Raw genomic sequence first — 20,245 nt, forward strand, 5'->3', positions numbered from 1 at the left:
TCATTAAAAGAGGGATTGAGTTCAAGAGTTTAGAGGTCATATTGCAACCTTCTAAATCTTTGGTGAAACCACCTTTCAAGTATTGTGTTCAGTTCTGGTCACCTCATCATAGATTGGATGTGAAAGCGATGGAGAGGGTGCAGAGAAGATTTACCAGTATATTTGCCTGGATTGGAAAATAAGTCTTATGAGGCAAGGTTAGCAGAGCTGGGACTTTCTCTTTGGAGTGAAGGGTGAGAGGAGACTTAATAAAGATCTACAAGATTATGAGAGGCATAGATAGGGAGGATGGTCACCACCTTTTTTTTAACCCAGGGCAGAAATAGCAAACACCAGAGGACGTGTGTGTAAAGTGAAGGAAGGGAAGCTTAGGGGTGACATCAGGGGTTAATTTTTAGGCAGAGTTTTGGGTGCCTGTAATGTCTTGCCATGAATGGTGGTGGAGGCTGAAACATTGGGGGCATTTAAGAAATTCTTGTACCCCTCCTACACAATAATCACATTTAACTGGGGTGTGACCGACCCGTATTTGAAGCCACATCGGGTTGTTCACACTGAACCAAGAAAAGCAACACCAGTGCGACTTTTTACATAGGAACATGGCATCCCGACGCAAAAGGAGGAGGGACCTGCAACATTACAGCAATGTCAGTGTCCCGTGAAGGCGAGTAAGCCTTTTACACAGGAGCTGAGGCAAAACGCATTGGCTCTGAGACTCCCTACCTTGCCAAACAATTACCGGGATGAAAATGACCCCCTCTGTCACACATTTGTTGTGTTCACGCAGTGAAGTGGTTAAAAGGTGGTTAAATCCCTTTTTTTAAATGGCTGTATAAATGGGCCATTAGACAGACACCTGGATGGAAGAAGAATAGAGGGTTACAGGGTAGGGAGGGTCTGTACTGTGCTGCGGTCTTCTGTGTTCTAAATGCATACATATTTTTCAAATGGACTGAGGATCTCTGGTTTTGTGGCAAGCTTTGCATAGTTGGTGAGTTCTGCGAAGAAGCACTTGTGGGTGAATGTTGGTTGATAATTAAATTGAGCTGTGACGTCTTCTTTGTACTTTATCAACTCCTACAATGCATGCCCAAGCAAAAATCAGTAGCTTGAGTATCAGATGCAGAACACGAGGGGTGGGGGTGGAATAAAATAAGACTTCACTTTGAGATCATGGTTCTCTTTATTTTTAAGCAATGATCTTCCATTTGTTGTTAGGACCAGCTTCCTGTGAATGTCAGTGAAGTTTATAATGCTGCTGCTTGCATGTGGAAACAATGGTTGACACTGGACGCACAAGGTACCCTGCAGAAAGGTAAATCTTCTCACAAAAGCCAAGTGTGACAGTCGGGTGACATCAGAAGGGAATGAAATAGAGTTAATGTTTCAGAGGACTCTGCATCAAAAATGGAGAAGTATGTTTTAACTTGCAAAGGGGAGACATGGGGAAGAACAGTAACTGTGCAGAGCAATGTTTTTTTTTTAAATAAATAGAAATGGTTTAAAAATTGGTATTTGGAGAGAAAAAGAAAACCAAGAAATTGAAACAGGTACAACCACATTTGTGCAGAAAGAAAAGTTTAGTTACCTGAAATTATTATCTTTCACCTTGGGACCCAAGTATTACAGCATAGTCTGAAGACCAAGGGATTTTCCTCATACTTGTATTGGATATTGTTGAAGCAATAATAGAGCTTAGAAAGCTGGTCAGTGTGGAAATGGGAAATTGAGTACCTAGGGTGGGAAGCATGGAGTAACCTTTTTTGACTGTTTTGGAGGGGGTCATGCAAAGCATTTGGTAGTTGATTTCGCCAATGTAGATGAAAGCCAATTGCAAAGCAAACATCAAATGTAATGCATTTCAACCTTAAGAAGTGCATGTGAATTGTTGCTTCTCTTGGATCGTCTGCTTGAATCCTTGGATGGTGGATAGGGAAGAAATAAAAGGGCATGACTAATGTCTCTTGTGCATGAGGAAGTGATGTGAGAAGTGGAGCGCTTGGTAGAAATGGAAGCGTGAGTTGGGGGAGTAACAGAGGAAAGATTGGCTTCAGAATGCTGGAGGGGTAAAGGTAAGGTTCCATTATTGTCACGGAATGCTACATTTAGAATGTAACATACATGAAAATCTTTGACTTTTGTCTACTGTGAGATAGTCGCAACTTTGTCCAGCGTATTGACCAGACCTGTACCTGCTTAAGACGGGGAGCTCGCTCGGCTGCGGTCTGGCAAATTGATTACATAGGCCCCATGCCATACTGTATGGGTAAACGTTACATCCTAGTAGTGGTTGACACCTTCTCAGGCCTGGTTTTTGCTTTTCCCACCAAGACGGCTGACCAAGCTAGCACTATCCAAGGACTAAACCATTTAATTTCTCGTTATGATGTACCAGAGGAGATTCAGTCTGATAATGGCTCGCACTTCTCTGGGAAGGCAATCTGTGATTGGGCAACTGACAACGGTATGTTATGGGTCCACCATATTCCTTATTACCCGAGCTGTTCTCGTGCTTATTCAGGCTATTAGGCTTCTGCTATGGAGGATGCATGTGATGATGCATCTTGAGGAGGATGATCTGCTCAATATGGAAGCTGGCAGGGGTTCTTGACCAAACTGGGTGGAGAGGGGATGATGGCAGGAGTGCAGAAAAGATGTTCAGTTGTAGTGGTGATGCCCCGCCAGCTGTGGTGAAGGGGCAACCATGGTTACAGAGAAAAATAATTTCAAAGGAACTGGTGTTGAAAGTGCAGCCATCAGAGCAGATTTGGTGGAGACAGAAACAATAAAAGAATGAGGTGGTGTCCTGTAGATAGGAAAACCAGTTGAAGGACAGAGCCAGAATAAGACTGAAACCAGAACAGTTCCACAAATCTAATGATGAGAGGGTCCTCGTGTGCTCGCATGGCTACATCTTTGACTTGGAGAAAGTGAATGGCAATGGGAAAAAAATTATCCTAAATAAAACTAGTTAATTACTAACAAATTTCATTATCAAAACTGCATTTCACAGCTTCAATCTGATCCTTTGTTTTCTCGGTAGCAGTCCTTGTAATGTAACGGCACGCTGCCGCGGTCAATCGGGCCGGTGCTCCGATGGGGGGGGGGGGGGGGAAGCTCAACCAGGAGCCAGCAGATCGTGCAGCGCCACTGACCCCAGCTAGCAAATCGATGGTCGTAGGGCTAAGTCAGCGTAGGAGCCAGCATCCCCAAAATGGTGCTGGCCCCCTCTGTACAGCCAACAGCTTGGGGATAGCATGCAGGGAAAAAGGCATTGCAATGCAAGAAGGGGGCCCGCACGCGGGAAGCCCGCTATTTTTATGTGGGTGGTGACATCAGTTGATGGGGCAAATGGCGGGAATGCCAACTATATAAAAGCCAGGCCTCAGCCCTGATTAAACACAGAGCTATACCTTGCTATACTCATGTGTGTCTTTCTTTGAGAAGCGCGCAGCAGCAATAAAACCCCGACAATTTAGACGGCATCTTAAACCAAATGATAGTGAACCAGCAGGAGTCCACACAGTCACCCTGAAGCTGCTGGCCTTCTGGATGAATTGGCCCCGCATCTGGTTTGACCAGGCTGAGGTACAGTTTCAGATCTGGCAGATCACAGTGGAGTTCACCTGGTACTACCACGTGATGAGCACCCTGGACCAGGACATGGCGAGCCGGGTGGCCAGTTTCATCCAGGGGCCCCTGTCAGTAGGCACCTCCACATCAAGACCTTTGGGCTCAGGGTGAGAGAGAGGGGCATGCTTGCTCCACTTAAACAGGCTGGGGGACATGTCCCCATCGGCCCTGATGAATGATCTGCTGGCCTTCATTGGGAAGCATGAACCCTGCATAATATTTGAGCAGGCGTTCTTAGAGTAATTACCTGAAGAAGTTCAACTGCTCCTGGCAGACGCTGACTTCAGTAACCCCTGGAAAGTTGCAACACGAGCAGATATCTTGTGGAATAAAAGAAGGTGCTCAACAATCATGGGGCTCGTTGCCAAACCCCGCAGGCAGACCTGGGCCGAACCACAGAAGGAGCAGTGACCCCGTCCCCCCCCCCCCCCCCCAACGAAGGAGGTGATCTCAATGACCAGTGGTGCTTCTACTACCAGCAATATGGCTTCAGAGCCTGCCGATTCTGACCAGCATGCACACACCAGGGAAACGCTGGGGTCAGCTTTCGCTGATGAGCACGACAGCTGGCCAACAAGTTGGGCTCCTGTATGTGAGGGACTGTCAATCAGGGCGACGGTTCCTCATGGACACAGGAGTGGAGGTCAGCGTCCTGACCCTGTCAGAGCAGGAAACCAGAAACGGGCAAGTGGGCCCCATGTTGAGAGCTGTCAACAACAGCACCATCAGGAACTATGACACATGCAGGGTCCAACTGCACTTGGGAGGCAGCCTCTTCTCGTGGCTGCCCAACCTACCCAAAGACCTGCAGGACTGTGAGTATGTTTTATCCGCAGGGGTCCACACCATCCATCACTACAGAGGCTGTATAAGGGTCCATTCCGGGTTGTACAAAACAACGACACCACATTTGAATTGGAGGTTGGAGGCAAGACTGAGGTTTTCACTACGAACAGGTTAAAGCTTGCACACCTGGACCTGGCATGCCCCATCGAGATGCCAGTACCACACAAGAGAGGCAGACTGCCAGAGATGACAGAGACACTGCCTTTGGTCATCAAAGACAAAACTGCTGGTTCTGGGGGGTTAGGGTTCATGTAGCAGCACGTCACAGTGGCAATTAAGCCGGCACTCTGGACAGCGAGCGCGACCAGGAGCCAGCAGATGGCGCAGCGGCACTCGCCCCAGCTATCGAACCGGCAGTCGTACGGCTAAGGCAGCTTGGGGCCCGCATCCCCAACATATGGAGCTGGCCCCCGCTGCACAGCCAACAGCTCGGGGATAGCGAGCGGGGAAGAAGGCATTGTAATGCAAGAAGGGGGCCCGTGCACGGGAAGCCCACTGTTATGTGGGCGGTGACGTCAGTTGATGAGGCAAATGGTGGGAACGCCAACAGTATAAAAGCTGGGCCTCACCCCCAATAAAACAGCTATACCTTGCTATACGGGTGTGTGTGTGTCTTTCTTCAAGTAACACGTGGTTACAATTAATCTATTTACCAGATGGCTCCATAAAGATTGGGATTTATCAGAGTAACTCTGGTCTTGCCCTCTGTTTCCTTCCTCTTTCTCCAACTTAAACCTCCTCCTTTCCCAGTAATGATGAAAGATGTTGGACTTGAAACTTTAACTTTGTTTTGACAAATATTGTTGACATGCTGAACGCTTCCAGCATTTCCTGACTATATTTTGGTTTCTTTAAGAAGAATTCCTCTTTGCTTAAGTGTAGCTTATCCTGTATCATAGATGTTGGGTCTCTCAAATGTTTCTCCTCTATTTTCTGCCTTTCAGTCAGAACAAGAATTCAATTTTCTTTTGTTGCATTCCGTTCTCATGCTGTTGTCTACCGTGCATTGGAGAAGCCAAATGAAAATTGGGTGGCTGCTCTGCAGAAAATACCTACAAGAGTGACTGAGCCACATTTGCTTGTTGCTTTCATTTGCCTTTCTATTTCTACTCTGATGTGTTTGTCTTTGGCTTCCTGCATTGCTGCAATGATCTCCCAGTGAGAGCATGAGTCTCTGGCCACTCTCCAAATAATCTGCTGAGTGGAAATGCTAATGGTTCTGCTCCTGGCTCATTAGGTAATGTTTGCTGCATCCTCTACTCACTCATCTAGGCCCTGGGTCTTGTACACCCTTTCAATTTGCCTGGTTCCCTAAATATTTAGTGTCATATTGTGTAGCATTTAAAAAAAAAAGTTACAAGTATTAACAGAAATAATATCAAATCATTAAGAGAAGCTGCAAATCCAACCCCATCAAAGTCCTGACCATTGTCGAGAATCTGAGTCTTGCTGTTTGTTGCAGTTCCTAGACCTTAATGTTGTATTTAAGAATTTCGAGTACCACCCTTGCTCCTAGTTTCAATTTTTAAAAACTTTTCTTTCTCTTAATAATTACTTTAAAAGTTAGCAATGGTCAGGACAACTGTGCCCTGTACCCTTTCACAGACATTCTCTCTACCCTTATATTCTTCAATTTGGATGAAGAATCCTTGACCTGAAATGTCAATTCTGTTTCTCATTTCATGGAAGCTGCTGAGAGCATTGGTTTTAGTTTTGGATTTACTCCAAGCTAAAATTGCTGTTGCTTAATGATGTTTTAATTGAAAAGAGAAATATAATAATTAAATCACATTCTACAGATCACTTGTCAACCTGCTCATATTCATTTTCTGGTATCAAAAATAATTTGATCTTCTATACTTGCAATTCCAGTGAAGAATGCATGAAGCAGTTATGGTGGGGTTTCTTTTAAATGAACAGTTCACAGCACCTCTCTTAATCAGTTATTTTCACCAATTAACATCTTGAGAAATTGGGTGAAGAAGCTTGGATTAATTATGTAATGGTACTGGCAATCATTGCTTACAAATAGAGCAAGATATTTAATCACTAGGGTAACCATTTACAATTTCCTATGAAGTTGCTTAATTCAAAACTCAAATTGTACTGTTAATTAGAGCTGTAGTGAAGGGTTTTCATACCTGGGGGTTTTAATATTCTTGGTTCTCTTCTGACTTGTATATTTCAAGTTCAAATATATTGGTCACCTGATGGTTTCAGTATAACCTGATGAAACAGTACTCTCTGGCCCATGGTGCAGAACACGCATTACACACATACAGCCAAACTATCTGCCTCCAGTTATGTTGAATGTAGCAAATCCTTCTGCATGCACTGCCCCCTTCCCCAATGCTCCTTTGCAATTTACTAACTAATTCCCCTTCAGTGCAAGATGAGCACAGCATTAATGAATTGTATTACATTGAGCTTAATTAGCTCAGCACTCTTATGAACTCTTTAATAACCAGCTGCAATCCCCTGAGGTGTGGATTGGTTTAAATATAATAATTCAGTGCATGCTATCATTTTAGCAGTTTGTGGGGGAATCTAGCATTGAAAGGAGGAGGAAACAAAAATGCTTTTGAATCCCTGAATGCCTCTACACAGTTGTTTGCAAGCCAGAAAGAGCAGAAGTGTCATTTCCATGTCTATAAACCATCCAGTAATTGTATCATCGGTGTGTTCCCTTCATTGTCTGTTAGCTTCTGAGTCCACTTTAAGAACCACCGATCCACCTTGCTTTTTAAGAACATTGTATAATTTTGGATGTGTGCAGCAGTTTGCAAACCTGTACAGAGCAAGTTAGTACATGTGGGTAATAACAGTCCAGATTTAACAGTCATTGCTGTTCGCATCATTTTTTTTTTATTGTAGAAGCTTCCCAACCAGCAACTATCATCATTTGGCCCCAGACTTCTGTAACTGTGACCTGATGCTACAACTTCCTAATGACTGCAGTCCTCTCACCACAAAATTCCCTACTGTCAATCTTGCCATTTCAAGATGCCTGTGTGAGCTAAGCTAAATAAACTATCAGAAATTCTTTGTTTCCCCACTTCCAAAAAAAAGCATATTTTCTTGCATAAGGGGCTGAAAACCAATCCTTCTATTGATAGAGGAGGAAAATGACTTGGACAAATTCATCCTATACTTTGTTTTCTATTACACAAATAATTGATCTTTTCAAACTGAGTTAATCAATAATTAGTGTTTATTCTATCTGAACTTTTAATTTTTCTTAAAGATTTTATATTTCGTTGTCAGTTAAGCAAAGAAAGTGCATCTATCAATTGATTTTTTTTAAAATTTGTTAATGTAATCTGAACTATACAAACCATGTAGTTAAGAGATTGGATTCCTTTTCCTATAGGTGGTTTCTACACCCAAGTCTTTAAAGGTACTTGGCAAACGCAGACGCTCCGGATAATCGGCCTGAATACAAATTTGTACTACAGTCCCAATGAAGTGACTGAGAGATTGCCAGATCCTGCAGGGCAATTTGTGTGGCTGGAAAAAACTTTGAAGGTAGCTGAGCAAAATAAAGAGAAGGTAAATTAATCTCTTCAAAATGAATAATTGTTTAAGCAAAGAATAAGATTTATCATCTGGCAGTTAACTGGATTCATCTTACACAAGTTGGGAGATAACTTTATGAACAAAATTCTTTATGTATGGTGTAACCAAGTGTACAAGATGCTCCTGTGTCTACCACTCCACCTTTTTGCAAATTTAACATTAGGCATCTTTCAAGCAATGTTTTCCTAGCAATTTTTCATAACTGTCTCTGTCCATGTGATTATGAGATATTCACTTTGCATGGGCCCCAGCAACATCTGCCTTTTTGTTATGTATGTGGCTGGCCTAGATATATAACCATATAACAATTTACAGTACAGGAACAGGCCATATTGGCCCTTCTAGTCTGCACCAATTTACATGACACTCAACTAGTTCCACCTACCCACTCCCTTGCCCATAACCCTCCAACCTCCTCTTAAATGACAGAATTGACCCTGCCGCAACTACTTCTTCCAGAAGATCATTCCATTCTGCCACCACTCTCCGAGTGAAGATGCAACCTCTTTGAAGAAATATGGATTTAGTTTCTCTGATTTGTGTTTTAGATGTGGGGAACATAGAGGTACTTTTATAGGAAAGTTAAATTCTTTTGGGAGAAAGTTGTAAAGTTTTTGAGAGATTTGTTCAAAATAGATTTGCAATTAGATCCAATGAAGTGTTTATTGGGTTATATGAATGTATTAAATGCAAGGTTACGAATGAATAAACTATATTTTGTACGAATAGGGTTAGCAGTAGCAAGAAAATGTATAGCTGTTACATGGAAAAATGATGTAGAATTAAGTGTACGAAGATGGCACAATGAATTACAATCATGTTTATATTTGGAAAAAAATAACATAATCTACAAAATAATTATTCTTTTTTTGTTGAAATGTGGAGTCCATATTTAAAATATATGGCTATAGATTTTAAGTAAATGATTTGTGTGGAGTAGGCACACCAAACAGTTACTATTTAATACCCGTCTATTATGTGTTTAAGGCTCCAGTGGGGGAGGGGGTAGTTTAGTTTAATTTTGTTAAGGGGAGGGGGTAGTTTAGTTTAATTTTGTTAAGGGGAGGGGGGAAGGGGTATTTTTTTGTATTGTGTATTTTATGTATAATTTTATGAAAATATTAAATAAACTTCAAAAAAAAAATCCTCTTATATTACTCCTAAAGTTTTGCCCCCAAACCCTTAACTTATGACCCCTTGTTCCAATTTCCCCTACCCTAAGGGGAAAGAGCCTATTCACATCTACTCTATCTATTCTCTTATCAAATCTCCTCTCAACCTTCTATGCTCCAATGAATGAAGTCCCAGTCTACTCAATCTTTCTCCATATTCAAGCTACTGCAATCCAGGCAATATTTTTGTAACCCTTCTTTGGTAAGGTAGACAGAATTCTTTCCCCAAGGTTAAAATGTCACACACCAGAAGGCATGCAGGTGAGGGGGAGGGGAGGGAGTGGGTAAGATTAAAGGAGATTGTTTTTCTGTACAGTGATAAGTGCCTCAATTGGACTTTTAACAGCAATTCTGGAAACCAAGATGATAGTAGCATTTAAAGATATTTGCAGATAGATATTTGACTATGCACAGAATAGGGAGAGGTGTAGCATATGCAAGCTGCAGATATTTAATTTGACAACATATTTAGTGCACACACAGTGAGCTGGAAGGCTTGTGTTTTGTGTGCACCACTGTATAAGGCATTGCCTCTTGAAGAAAAGCAATAGTTTCTGAAAAATAAAGGAACTGGAATTTATAGAACCTATCAGTTCAGCTCGATTTAATAGTTGCATGGTTTATCAGGAAATGAATTCAAGAACTGTGTGAATTTGACATTGTCTATTATTATCATTTATCATGTTGAGATGTCATTCAGGCACAACTTTAATTCATCATGTATGGTTGCTACAGTTACAAGAGATCCTTTGTCATATAATAGATTACCCTTTGGGTTTTGTGGTACTTGGCATCATTAGGTATTGTAAGGAAGTGTGGGGATTTTTTTTTTTACAATTTTATTGCCCAGGAGTTATGCATTAAGCTTTTTTCATTTACTTTTGTGTACAATCAGTTGGTGGGAAAATGATTGTTTTCTTGAAGCTTATTTCAGCCACAAAGTCCACATGATTCCCATATTTTGTCTACAATTAGTGGCCTTCATTTATAAAATTTAATTTTTTTTTGAGAATGAGTCACAACACTAGATGTTTCGCAGTACAAGAGCCATAAACTTCCCAAAAACAATATATTCTTAATCTTGTTTTGTAAATGCCTGCAATTTCTTTAGTTTTGTACATTGTCTCCCATTTCATTGCATATTTTTACAGTGAGAAAATAATGTGTATTTTTAAAAATGGCAGTGGAAAATTGGCGAACTTTTCCAGGAGCAAAACTCTGATGCTCTCTTGGCTCGCAGGGAGCACTTTAGACTAAAATAAAAATGCCATCGTCCTTGCAGAGGAAGAATTTGATCCAAAATACCCTTGAGGACTTGAATACAGTGAGGGTATCAAATAATCAAAAAGTGTATTCGAAAAATCCTTTGGAGGGAATCAGCCCTCTTGCGAACAAGTTGAATATGGCGTTGTCTGTTATATTTGTGCTTGATGTTACAAAATGGAATCTCGTCATTCTCATAGACACCAGTGACTACTGAAGATGAATGAATGAATTTGGAAATACTTGTGTTCTACTTCACTATATTTTTCCCATAGGTATTGCTTTTGAAGATGAGTTGTAACCCTAATATCTGTATCAATAATCACAATCGAGTCTAGTCAATATGATTTATGTTCAATCTTCTTCAGCATGATGCTGAACCAAGCCATGAAAGACCCCAACAATGAAGACGCTGTTTACATCCGGTACCGCACGGATGGCAGTCTCTTCAATCTGAGGCGCCTGCAAGCTCACACCAAGACACAAGAGAAACTTGTCCGTGAACTACTCTTTGCAGATGATGCCGCTTTAGTTGCCCATTCAGAGCCAGCTCTTCAGCGCTTGACGACCTGCTTTGCGGAAACTGCCAAAATGTTTGGCCTGGAAGTCAGCCTGAAGAAAACTGAGGTCCTCCATCAGCCAGCTCCCCACCATGACTACCAGCCCCCCCACATCTCCATCGGGCACACAAAACTCAAAACGGTCAACCAGTTTACCTATCTCGGCTGCACCATTTCATCAGATGCAAGGATCGACAATGAGATAGACAACAGACTCGCCAAGGCAAATAGCGCCTTTGGAAGACTACACAAAAGAGTCTGGAAAAACAACCAACTGAAAAACCTCACAAAGATAAGCGTATACAGAGCCGTTGTCATACCCACACTCCTGTTCGGCTCCGAATCAGGGGTCCTCTACCGGCACCACCTACGGCTCCTAGAACGCTTCCACCAGCGTTGTCTCCGCTCCATCCTCAACATCCATTGGAGCGCTTACACCCCTAACGTCGAAGTACTCGAGATGGCAGAGGTCGACAGCATCGAGTCTACGCTGCTGAAGATCCAGCTGCGCTGGATGGGTCACGTCTCCAGAATGGAGGACCATCGCCTTCCCAAGATCATGTTATATGGTGAGCTCTCCACTGGCCACCGTGACAGAGGTGCACCAAAGAAAAGGTACAAGGACTGCCTAAAGAAATCTCTTGGTGCCTGCCACATTGACCACCGCCAGTGGGCTGATAACGCCTCAAACCGTGCATCTTGGCGCCTCACAGTTTGGCGGGCAGCAACCTCCTTTGAAGAAGACCGCAGAGCCCACCTCACTGACAAAAGGCAAAGGAGGAAAAACCCAACACCCAACCCCAACCAACCAATTTTCCCTTGCAACCGCTGCAATCGTGTCTGCCTGTCCCGCATCGGACTTGTCAGCCACAAACGAGCCTGCAGCTGACGTGGACTTTTTACCCCCTCCATAAATCTTCGTCCGCGAAGCCAAGCCAAAGAAAGAGAAATTGTGTTTAACAAATGTGCTCTCATTCTTTGAAGATATGACAGAGGGGAGCCTGTCATTGTAGCATATTTAGATTTTCAAATTGGTATGTAATGAGAATTAACTGTTGCGTAGTAAACAAAATTGGGATAAATGGTCTTTTTCGGGCTGGAGAGATGATTGCCTGAAAATAGATCATTGTGCAAAAAGGGATTGGATTTTAAGCCAATTAATTATTCTCATAAATTAATTAATGCCCTCTTTCTTCCCCCCCTCCCCCCCCCCCCGCAGGTTTATCTCATTGGGCATGTTCCTCCAGGGTACTTGCCAGACTCTTTGAGTATCACTGCAATTAGGAAGAAGGACAATGAAAGAATGGTGCAAATTCTTCGCAAATACAGTGATACCATTGTTGGACAGTTTTATGGCCATACTCACAAGGATAGCATAATGGTCCTTTTGGATGATAAAGGTATTGTTTCTATTTTGCAATTACTTTCTCAATCTGTTCATACACATACATCAATTGCTCTGTTCCTTCACCCCTTTAGTATAGTATCCATTATTTTTCATCATTCTCTGACGTGATTGGAGAGAGATGGGAACAGACAAGTTAGAAAAGACTTTTAATTGGAGTAAGGGGAATTATGAGGTTATCAGGCATGAAATTGGAAGTTTAAATTGAGAAGAGATGTTCTCGGGGAAAAGTACAGAAGAAATGTGATAAATATTCAGGGGATGTTTATGTGAAGTTTTTCACATAATGGGACAGGTAAGTTATGGTAGGGTACAGGAACCATGGTGTACAAAGGCTGTATAAATAGATAAATAAATAAGATGAAATAAAATAAAAATCTAGCTGAAAAGAAAAGCTTACAAAAGGTTCAGGTAATGTTAGAGATCTAGAAGATTATAAGGCTAACAGGAAGGAAATTAGGAGAGCTAGAAGGTCTTGGCAGGCTTTAAGGAAAACCTCAAGGCATTCAACAAGCATGTGAAGAGCAAGAGGATAAGACGTGAAAGAATAGGACCTATCAAGTGGGAAAGTGTGTTTGGAACCAGAGAAAATAGCAGAGGTACTTAACAAATACTTCACTATTCTCTATGGAAAAGGATCTTGGAGATTGTAGTGATGTCTTGCAGCAGACTGAAAAGCTTGAACATGAGGATATCAAAAGAGAGGAAGTGCTGGAGCTTTTGGAAAGCATCAAGTTGTACAAGTCGCCGGGACCGGATGAGATGTACCTTAGGCTACAGTAGAAGGCAAGCGAGGAGATTGCTGAACCACTGGCACTGATCTTTGAATTATCAAAGGGGAAGGGAGTGTGATTGGAGGGTTGCAAATGTTCCTTTATTCAAGAAAGGGAGTAGAGATAGCTCAGGAAATAATTGGCCAGGGAGTCTTAGTTTAGAGGATGGTAAGATGATGGAGAAGATCCTGAGAGGCAGGGTTTATGAACATTCGGAGAGGTAGAATGTGATTAGGAAGAACCAGCATGGCTTAACACGTGGATGAAGGAAGAACAATAGCTGTAGTGTATATGGATTTCAGCAGGGCATTTGATAAAGTACCCCACGCAAGGCTTATTGAGAAAGTAAGGAGGAATGGGATCCAAGGGGACATTGTTTTGTGGATCCAGAACTGACTTGCCCACTGAAGGCAGAGTGGTTGTAGATAGAGGTCGGTGACCAGAGATGGGCCTCAGGGATCTGTTTTGGGACCCTTGCTCTTCGTGATTTATATAAATGGCCTGGATAAGAAAGGAGAGGGATGGTTTAGTAAGTTTGCTGATGACACAAAGGTTGGGGGTGTTGTGGATAGTGTGGAGGGCTGTTAGAGATTACAGCAGGACATTGATAGGATGCAAAACTGGGCTGAGAAGTGGCAGATGGGGTTCAACACAGCTAAGTGTGAAGTGGTTCATTTTGGTAGGTTAAATATAATGGTAGAATATAGTATTAATAGTCAGACTATTGGCAGTGTGGAGGATCAGAGGGATCTTGGGCTCCCAAGTCCATAGGACGCTCAAAACAGCTGCGCAGGTTGACTCTGTGGTTAAGAAGGCTTCAGGAATGTTGGCCTTCATTTAATTGTGGAACTGAATTTAGAAGCTAAGAGGTAATGTTGCAGCTATATAGGACCTTGGTCAGACCCCACTTGGAGTAATGTGCACAGCTCTGGTCACCTCACTACTGGAAGGATGTGGAAGCCATGGAAAATGTGCAGAGGAGATTTACAAGGATGTTGAATGGATTAGGAAGTATCGTTTATGAAAACAGATTGAGTGAGCTTGGCCCTTTCTCCTTGGAGCGGTGGAAGATGAGAGATGACCAGATGGAGATGTTTAAAACTATGGGAAGCATTGATTGTGTAGATAGAGGCTTTTTCCCAGGGCTGAAATGGTTGCTATAAGAGGACACTGCTTTAAGGTGCGAGGAGTAGATATAGAGGAGATGTCAGGGGTAAGGTTTTTTACACAGAGAATGGTGGGTGCATGGAATTGGCTGGCGGCAGGTAGTAGAGACTTTTGGATAAGTGCATGGAGGTTAGAAAAATAGAGGGCTGTGGGAAAGCCTTGTAATTTTTAAGGAAGGGACATGTTCAGCTCTTGAATGTATCTATTCTAGTCTGCATTCTGCTTCATATGTCCTCATTACTGAGCTTGCCTCTATCCTTGAAGTTATCATTTTCTTCCAATGTTTGTGCATTTTCTCAGTTTTTCCATCTGAACATATAAAAACTGTGTTCAAGTTGTCATAATGTCAACAAAAATAATGCTTCTTGTTCGGTCCTTTGTTGAATACCATTGTATGATTTACTCAATCTCAGGAATCAATTGCTCGTGGCAACATGAATCTTAAACTATTTATATGTTTGTGTGCTATCGCCGAGATTTTTTTTGGTACATGTGCTGCCAAGTTTCAGTATATCGACGTGATCTCTGAATTCTCTCAGGTTGGCTCAGCCACTATATTTTCTATGGAAACAGCTTGACTTCCAGCTTTCCTTGTGGATCTGGTCATTTATCAATTTAAAAGGATCCAATGACATAGATAAAAAGAAGGAAGAAGTACTGAAAAAGGATTACAGAGAGCTAGGACAGAAACTAAGAAATAGAACAACCAGGGTGGTGATCTCTGGTTTGCTACCTGTGCCAAGTGCAACTGAGGACAAAAATGGAAAGTTAAGAAAAATGAATGTGTGGCTGAGGGGCAGGTGTAAAGGACAGGGTTTTGGCTTCTTGGATCATTGGGATCTCTTTTGGGGAAGGCATGACCTCTACAAGAAGGATGGGTTACACCTAAACCCAAAAGGGGTCAATATATTGGCAGCTAGGTTTGGTACAGCCGTCGGGTGCAGTTTAAACTAATTTGGCAGGGGGGTGGGAACCTGTATGATAGGGCAAAGGACAGAAAAGATAAAACAGGAAAAGTTAGGTTAGGCAGCGAAAGTAAAAAATCAGAAAGAGCAAGGAGGGTGAAAAAAGCAAATCTGAAGGCTTTATATCTTAATGCAAGAAGCATTCGGAACAAGGTAGATGAATTAGCTGTGGAAATTGAGATAAACAAATATGATTTGATTGGGATTACAGAAACATGGCTGCAGGGTGGGCAAGCTTGGAAACTTAACATCCCAGATATACGATATTTAGGAGGGATCGACAAGAAAGAAAAGGGGGTGGGGTAGTATTGATGGTGAGAGAAGGGACCGACACGATTGACAGAAAGGATATCAACTCGGAAGAAGCGGAATTTATATGGGTAGAACTGAGGAATAGCAAGGGGCAGAAAAATTCAGTGGGGGTGGTATATAGGCCTCCAAATAGTAGTGTGGAGGTGAGGGAAGGCATTAAAAGAGAAATTAGAAAAGCGTGCAATAAGGGAACAGCTGTCATCATGGGAGACTTTAATTTGCATATAGATTGGACTAGCCAAATTAGTAAAAATACTGAGGAGGAGGAATTCCTTGAATGTTTACGGGACAGTTATCTAGACCAATGTGTCAAGGAACCAACTCGGGAGCAGGCCATTTTAGATTGGGTATTATGCAATGATAAGGGGCTAATCAACAATCTTGATGTACGAGGCCCTTTGGGTAGGAGCGATCACAATGTGATAGAATTCTCACTCGACATGGAGAGTGATGAAATTAAAACCGAGACTAAGGTCCTGAATTTAAATAAAGGGAATTATGATGGTATGAGACGGGAGTTGAGTAAGATTGATTGGGTGGTGTTTATGGGGGAGTTGACTGTCGATAGACAATGGAAAGCATTCACAGATCTAATGGAGAAATTGCAAAAATCGTTTATACCGGTTTGGCATAAAAATAAACCAAAAAAGGTGACTCAACCGTGGATAATGAGGGAAATTAGAGACAGCATTAGGTCCAAAGAGAGAGCATATCAATTGGCCAAAAAAAGTACCACAACCGAAGACTGGGAGCAGTTCAAGATGGACCAAAGGAGGACAAAGGGATTAATCAAGAGAGCAAAAATAAATTACGAAAGTAAGCTTGCGGCAAATATAAAAACCGACTGCAAAAGCTTTTATAAATATGTCAAGAGGAAAAGATTGGTGAAATTCAGAGTAGGTCCTTTGCAGTCGGAATCAGGGGAATAAAAAATGGGGAATAAGGAAATGGCAGACCAATTAAATTCTTACTTTAGTTCTGTTTTTACAAGAGAGGATACAAATAACCTCCCAAGGATGTTGGGAAACATAGAGACTAATGCAAGGGAGAAACTGAAAGAAATCAGTATCTCTAAGGACATGGTCTTGGGGAAATTGATGGGATTGAAGGCAGATAAGTCCCAAGGGCCTGATAATCTACATCCTAGGGTACTTAAGGAAGTGGCCACTCAGATAGCAGATGCTTTAAGAATTATTTTCCAGAACTTGATAGACTCAGGATCAGTACCCATGGATTGGAGGGTAGCTAATGTTACCCCACTATTTAAAAAGGGGGGTAGAGAAAAAGTGGGGAATTATAGGCCGGTGAGCCTTACATCAGTAGTAGGCAAAATTATTAAGGATGTAATAGCAGAGCATATGACTAGCAGAGAAGGGATCGGACGGAGTCAACATGGATTTTCAAAAGGTAAATCATGCTTGACAAATCTATTGGAATTCTTTGAGATGGTGACAGGTAAAATAGATGGGGGAGAGCCAGTGGATGTGGTGTACCTGGACTTCCAAAAGGCCTTCAATAAGGTCCCGACTGGCTTACAAAATCAAGGCTCATGGGATTGGGGGCAAAGTATTGATGTGGATTGAGAACTGGCTGGCAGGTAGAAGACAGAGAGTTGGGATAAATGGCTCGTTTTCTGAGTGGCAGGCGGTGACCAGTGGGGTGCCACAGGGATCTGTACTGGGACCCCAGCTGTTCACAATTTACATTAATGATCTGGGTGAGGTGATTGGATGTAATATCTCCAAATTTGCAGATGACACTAAGCTAGGAGGGGTTGTGTGCACGGAAGAGGGGTCAGGAAGGTCCAGTGTGATTTGGATAAATTGAGGGACTGGGCAGATACATGGCAAATGCACTACAATGTGGATAAATGTGAGGTTATCCACTTTGGTAATACAAACCGGAGGGCAGATTACTATTTGAATGGCAATAGATTAAGAGATGGGGAAGTGCAGAGAGACCTAGGGGTACTTGTACACCAGTCTCTGAAGGCGAGCATGCAGGTACAGCAGGCGGTTAAAAAGGCAAATGGTATGTTGGCCTTCATATCAAGAGGGTTTGAGTATAGGAACAAGGATACCTTACTGCAGCTGTACAGGGCCTTGGTGAGACCCCACCTGGAGTATTGTGTGCAGTTTTGGTCACCTTATCTAAGGAAGGATGTTCTTGCAATGGAGGGAGTGCAGAGGCGATTCACCAGACTGATACCTGGAATGGCAGGAATGACTTATGAGGAAAGATTGAGCAAATTGGGATTGTACTCGCTGGAGTTTAGAAGATTGAGAGGGGATCTCATAGAGACATATAAAATTCTGGCAGGACTGGACAGAGTGGATGGAGATGGGATGTTTCCAATGATGGGAAAATCCAGAACCCGGGGCCATGGTTTGAGGATAATAGGCAAACCATTTAGGACCGAGATGAGGAGGAATTTCTTTACCTAGAGGGTGGTGAATCTGTGGAATACATTGTCACAGAGGGCATTACAGGCAGGTTCATTAAATATATTTAAGAGGGAATTAGATATATTTCTTCAGTATAAGGGTATTAAAGGTTACAGAGAGAAGGCGGGGATGGGGTACTGAACTTTAAGATCAGCTATGATCTCGTTGAATGGTGGAGCAGGCTCGAAGGGTCGAATGACCTACTCCTGCTCCTATCTTCTATGTTTCTATGTTTCACCCTTCTGGTTACCCATTGTTAATCCACTTTTAAGCTATCCATTATGTCAAATGCCCCCTCTTTGCTATGACTCTGGCAATATTGCATCTGTCTTTAATGAGAAAGATACTGTGCTCATTTAGTATCTGTCCCTTTACTCTTCCTTCATTTGTTTATCTCATTTGGTTCCCACTTGGCCTCTTCTTGTACTACCTACTTGGTATAAAAGATGTCCTGATTCTTTTATGTTGGCTGCTAATCTAATCTACTTTTTTAAAAATTTCATTTATATTTCTATATTGTAGTGGACATTGGTCTACTGACCAATACTGGAAAAAAATTAGGTCTTTAATATTTTTCATGCCCTAAATACTTCACTTGCATGGAATTAACATGTAATGTTGTCTGTAAACCAAGCCTTTCTGGAGTTTCCAGAATGGAGGACCATCGCCTTCCCAAGATCGTGTTATATGGCGAGCTCTCCACTGGCCACCGTGACAGAGGTGCACCAAAGAAAAGGTACAAGGACTGCCTAAAGAAATCTCTTGGTGCCTGCCACATTGACCACCGCCAGTGGGCTGATAACGCCTCAAACCGTGCATCTTGGCGCCTCACAGTTTGGCGGGCAGCAACCTCCTTTGAAGAAGACCGCAGAGCCCACCTCACTGACAAAAGGCAAAGGAGGAAGAATCCAACACCCAACCCCAACCAACCAATTTTCCCCTGCAGCCGCTGCAACCGTGTCTGCCTGTCCCGCATCGGACTTGTCAGCCACAAACGAGCCTGCAGCTGACGTGGACTTTTACCCCCTCCATAAATCTTCGTCCGCGAAGCCAAGCCAAAGAAGAAGAAACCAAGCCTACAGTCAATTAACAGCAGGTCCTGCCAAATGTTATGAAATGAAAGAATAGAATATCTGCTTTAGAGATTATTTTGGCATGTCAAGGATATATTAGGAAAACACTCTCATTTTGTGTCCTCTGGAAAAGTCATTTGGGCCCTTGGTTTAATGTTTTTGGTGAAAGGTGGAACATAGAAGAAAGCACAAATCTCTTGCTACTCCACTGACGTGTAATATTAAGTTGTATATTCAGTCCCTATGTTGGCCTCCAATTCAACTTTCTGACAGGTAAAATATTCTCAACTGAGACAGATTGAGAGTGATGCTAACAAATTTTAATAATAACAAGAAATTAATAATACTTTTTTTAATGAAATATACATTTGATGTCATGTACTTTGTTGGTTTTAAAATGCATTATTTTAGATGGCTGAAATGTGCTGATAATATTAAGAAATATACTTTAGAATCTTAATGAGTGCTAACGCTGTAAAAACAGTGGATTTTATTTCCTGATCTCTCAACTAGGAAATCCAATCAACTCTTTATTTGTGGGACCTGCTATAACCCCTCACAGAGGATTTTTGGACCCAGTAACCAACAATCCAGGCTTGCGCCTTTTTAAGTTTGACACAGATGATTACAGCCTGCTGGTAAGTGTCAGCTGAATGAAATGTGGGTTTTTTTTTTTGTCCCTACATTAAAATATATTTTACTGTGTTTGAATGTTAACGTAAAACAACTTTGCTCTGGATGACATTGGATGTAGCGTTAACAACAGCCTTTTTACTGAGCGTACCCAGTATTACACTGTAAGAAACAAGATTTCAGATACCTATCATTTTATTTAAATAAAAACTTGGACTCGAAAGCTTTAATTTTATTGCTGTGCACAAATCAGTTTCTTGGTAAATTTGCCACTTTCCTGAAATGAAAAATGAAGACATTATACTGCTCTGAAGAGTCTTCAGTGAATTTGTGTTTGCTGGATTTGTATACTGAGATGCAGTGAGAACATTTATTTTGCATGTAATCCAGCTGATCATCTCATGTTGGGCAGCAGTTGAGAAA

The 20,245-nt window shown here is 42.0% G+C and overlaps 1 protein-coding gene across 1 annotated transcript in view; it reads left to right on the forward strand.

The window, feature by feature from the left end:
* The window catches only part of smpdl3a (sphingomyelin phosphodiesterase acid like 3A), a 46,203-nt gene that overhangs the window by 18,156 nt on the left and 7,802 nt on the right, over positions 1-20,245 (forward strand). Inside the window, exons 4-7 of the mRNA XM_069886890.1 lie at positions 1,219-1,315; positions 7,850-8,028; positions 12,270-12,450; positions 19,703-19,827. Coding sequence (XP_069742991.1) covers positions 1,219-1,315; positions 7,850-8,028; positions 12,270-12,450; positions 19,703-19,827 — 582 coding nt within the window. The remainder of the gene's footprint in view (positions 1-1,218; positions 1,316-7,849; positions 8,029-12,269; positions 12,451-19,702; positions 19,828-20,245) is intronic.

This window comes from Narcine bancroftii, chromosome 6, assembly GCF_036971445.1.
Source record: "Narcine bancroftii isolate sNarBan1 chromosome 6, sNarBan1.hap1, whole genome shotgun sequence".
NCBI classification, from domain to species: Eukaryota; Metazoa; Chordata; class Chondrichthyes; order Torpediniformes; family Narcinidae; genus Narcine; species Narcine bancroftii.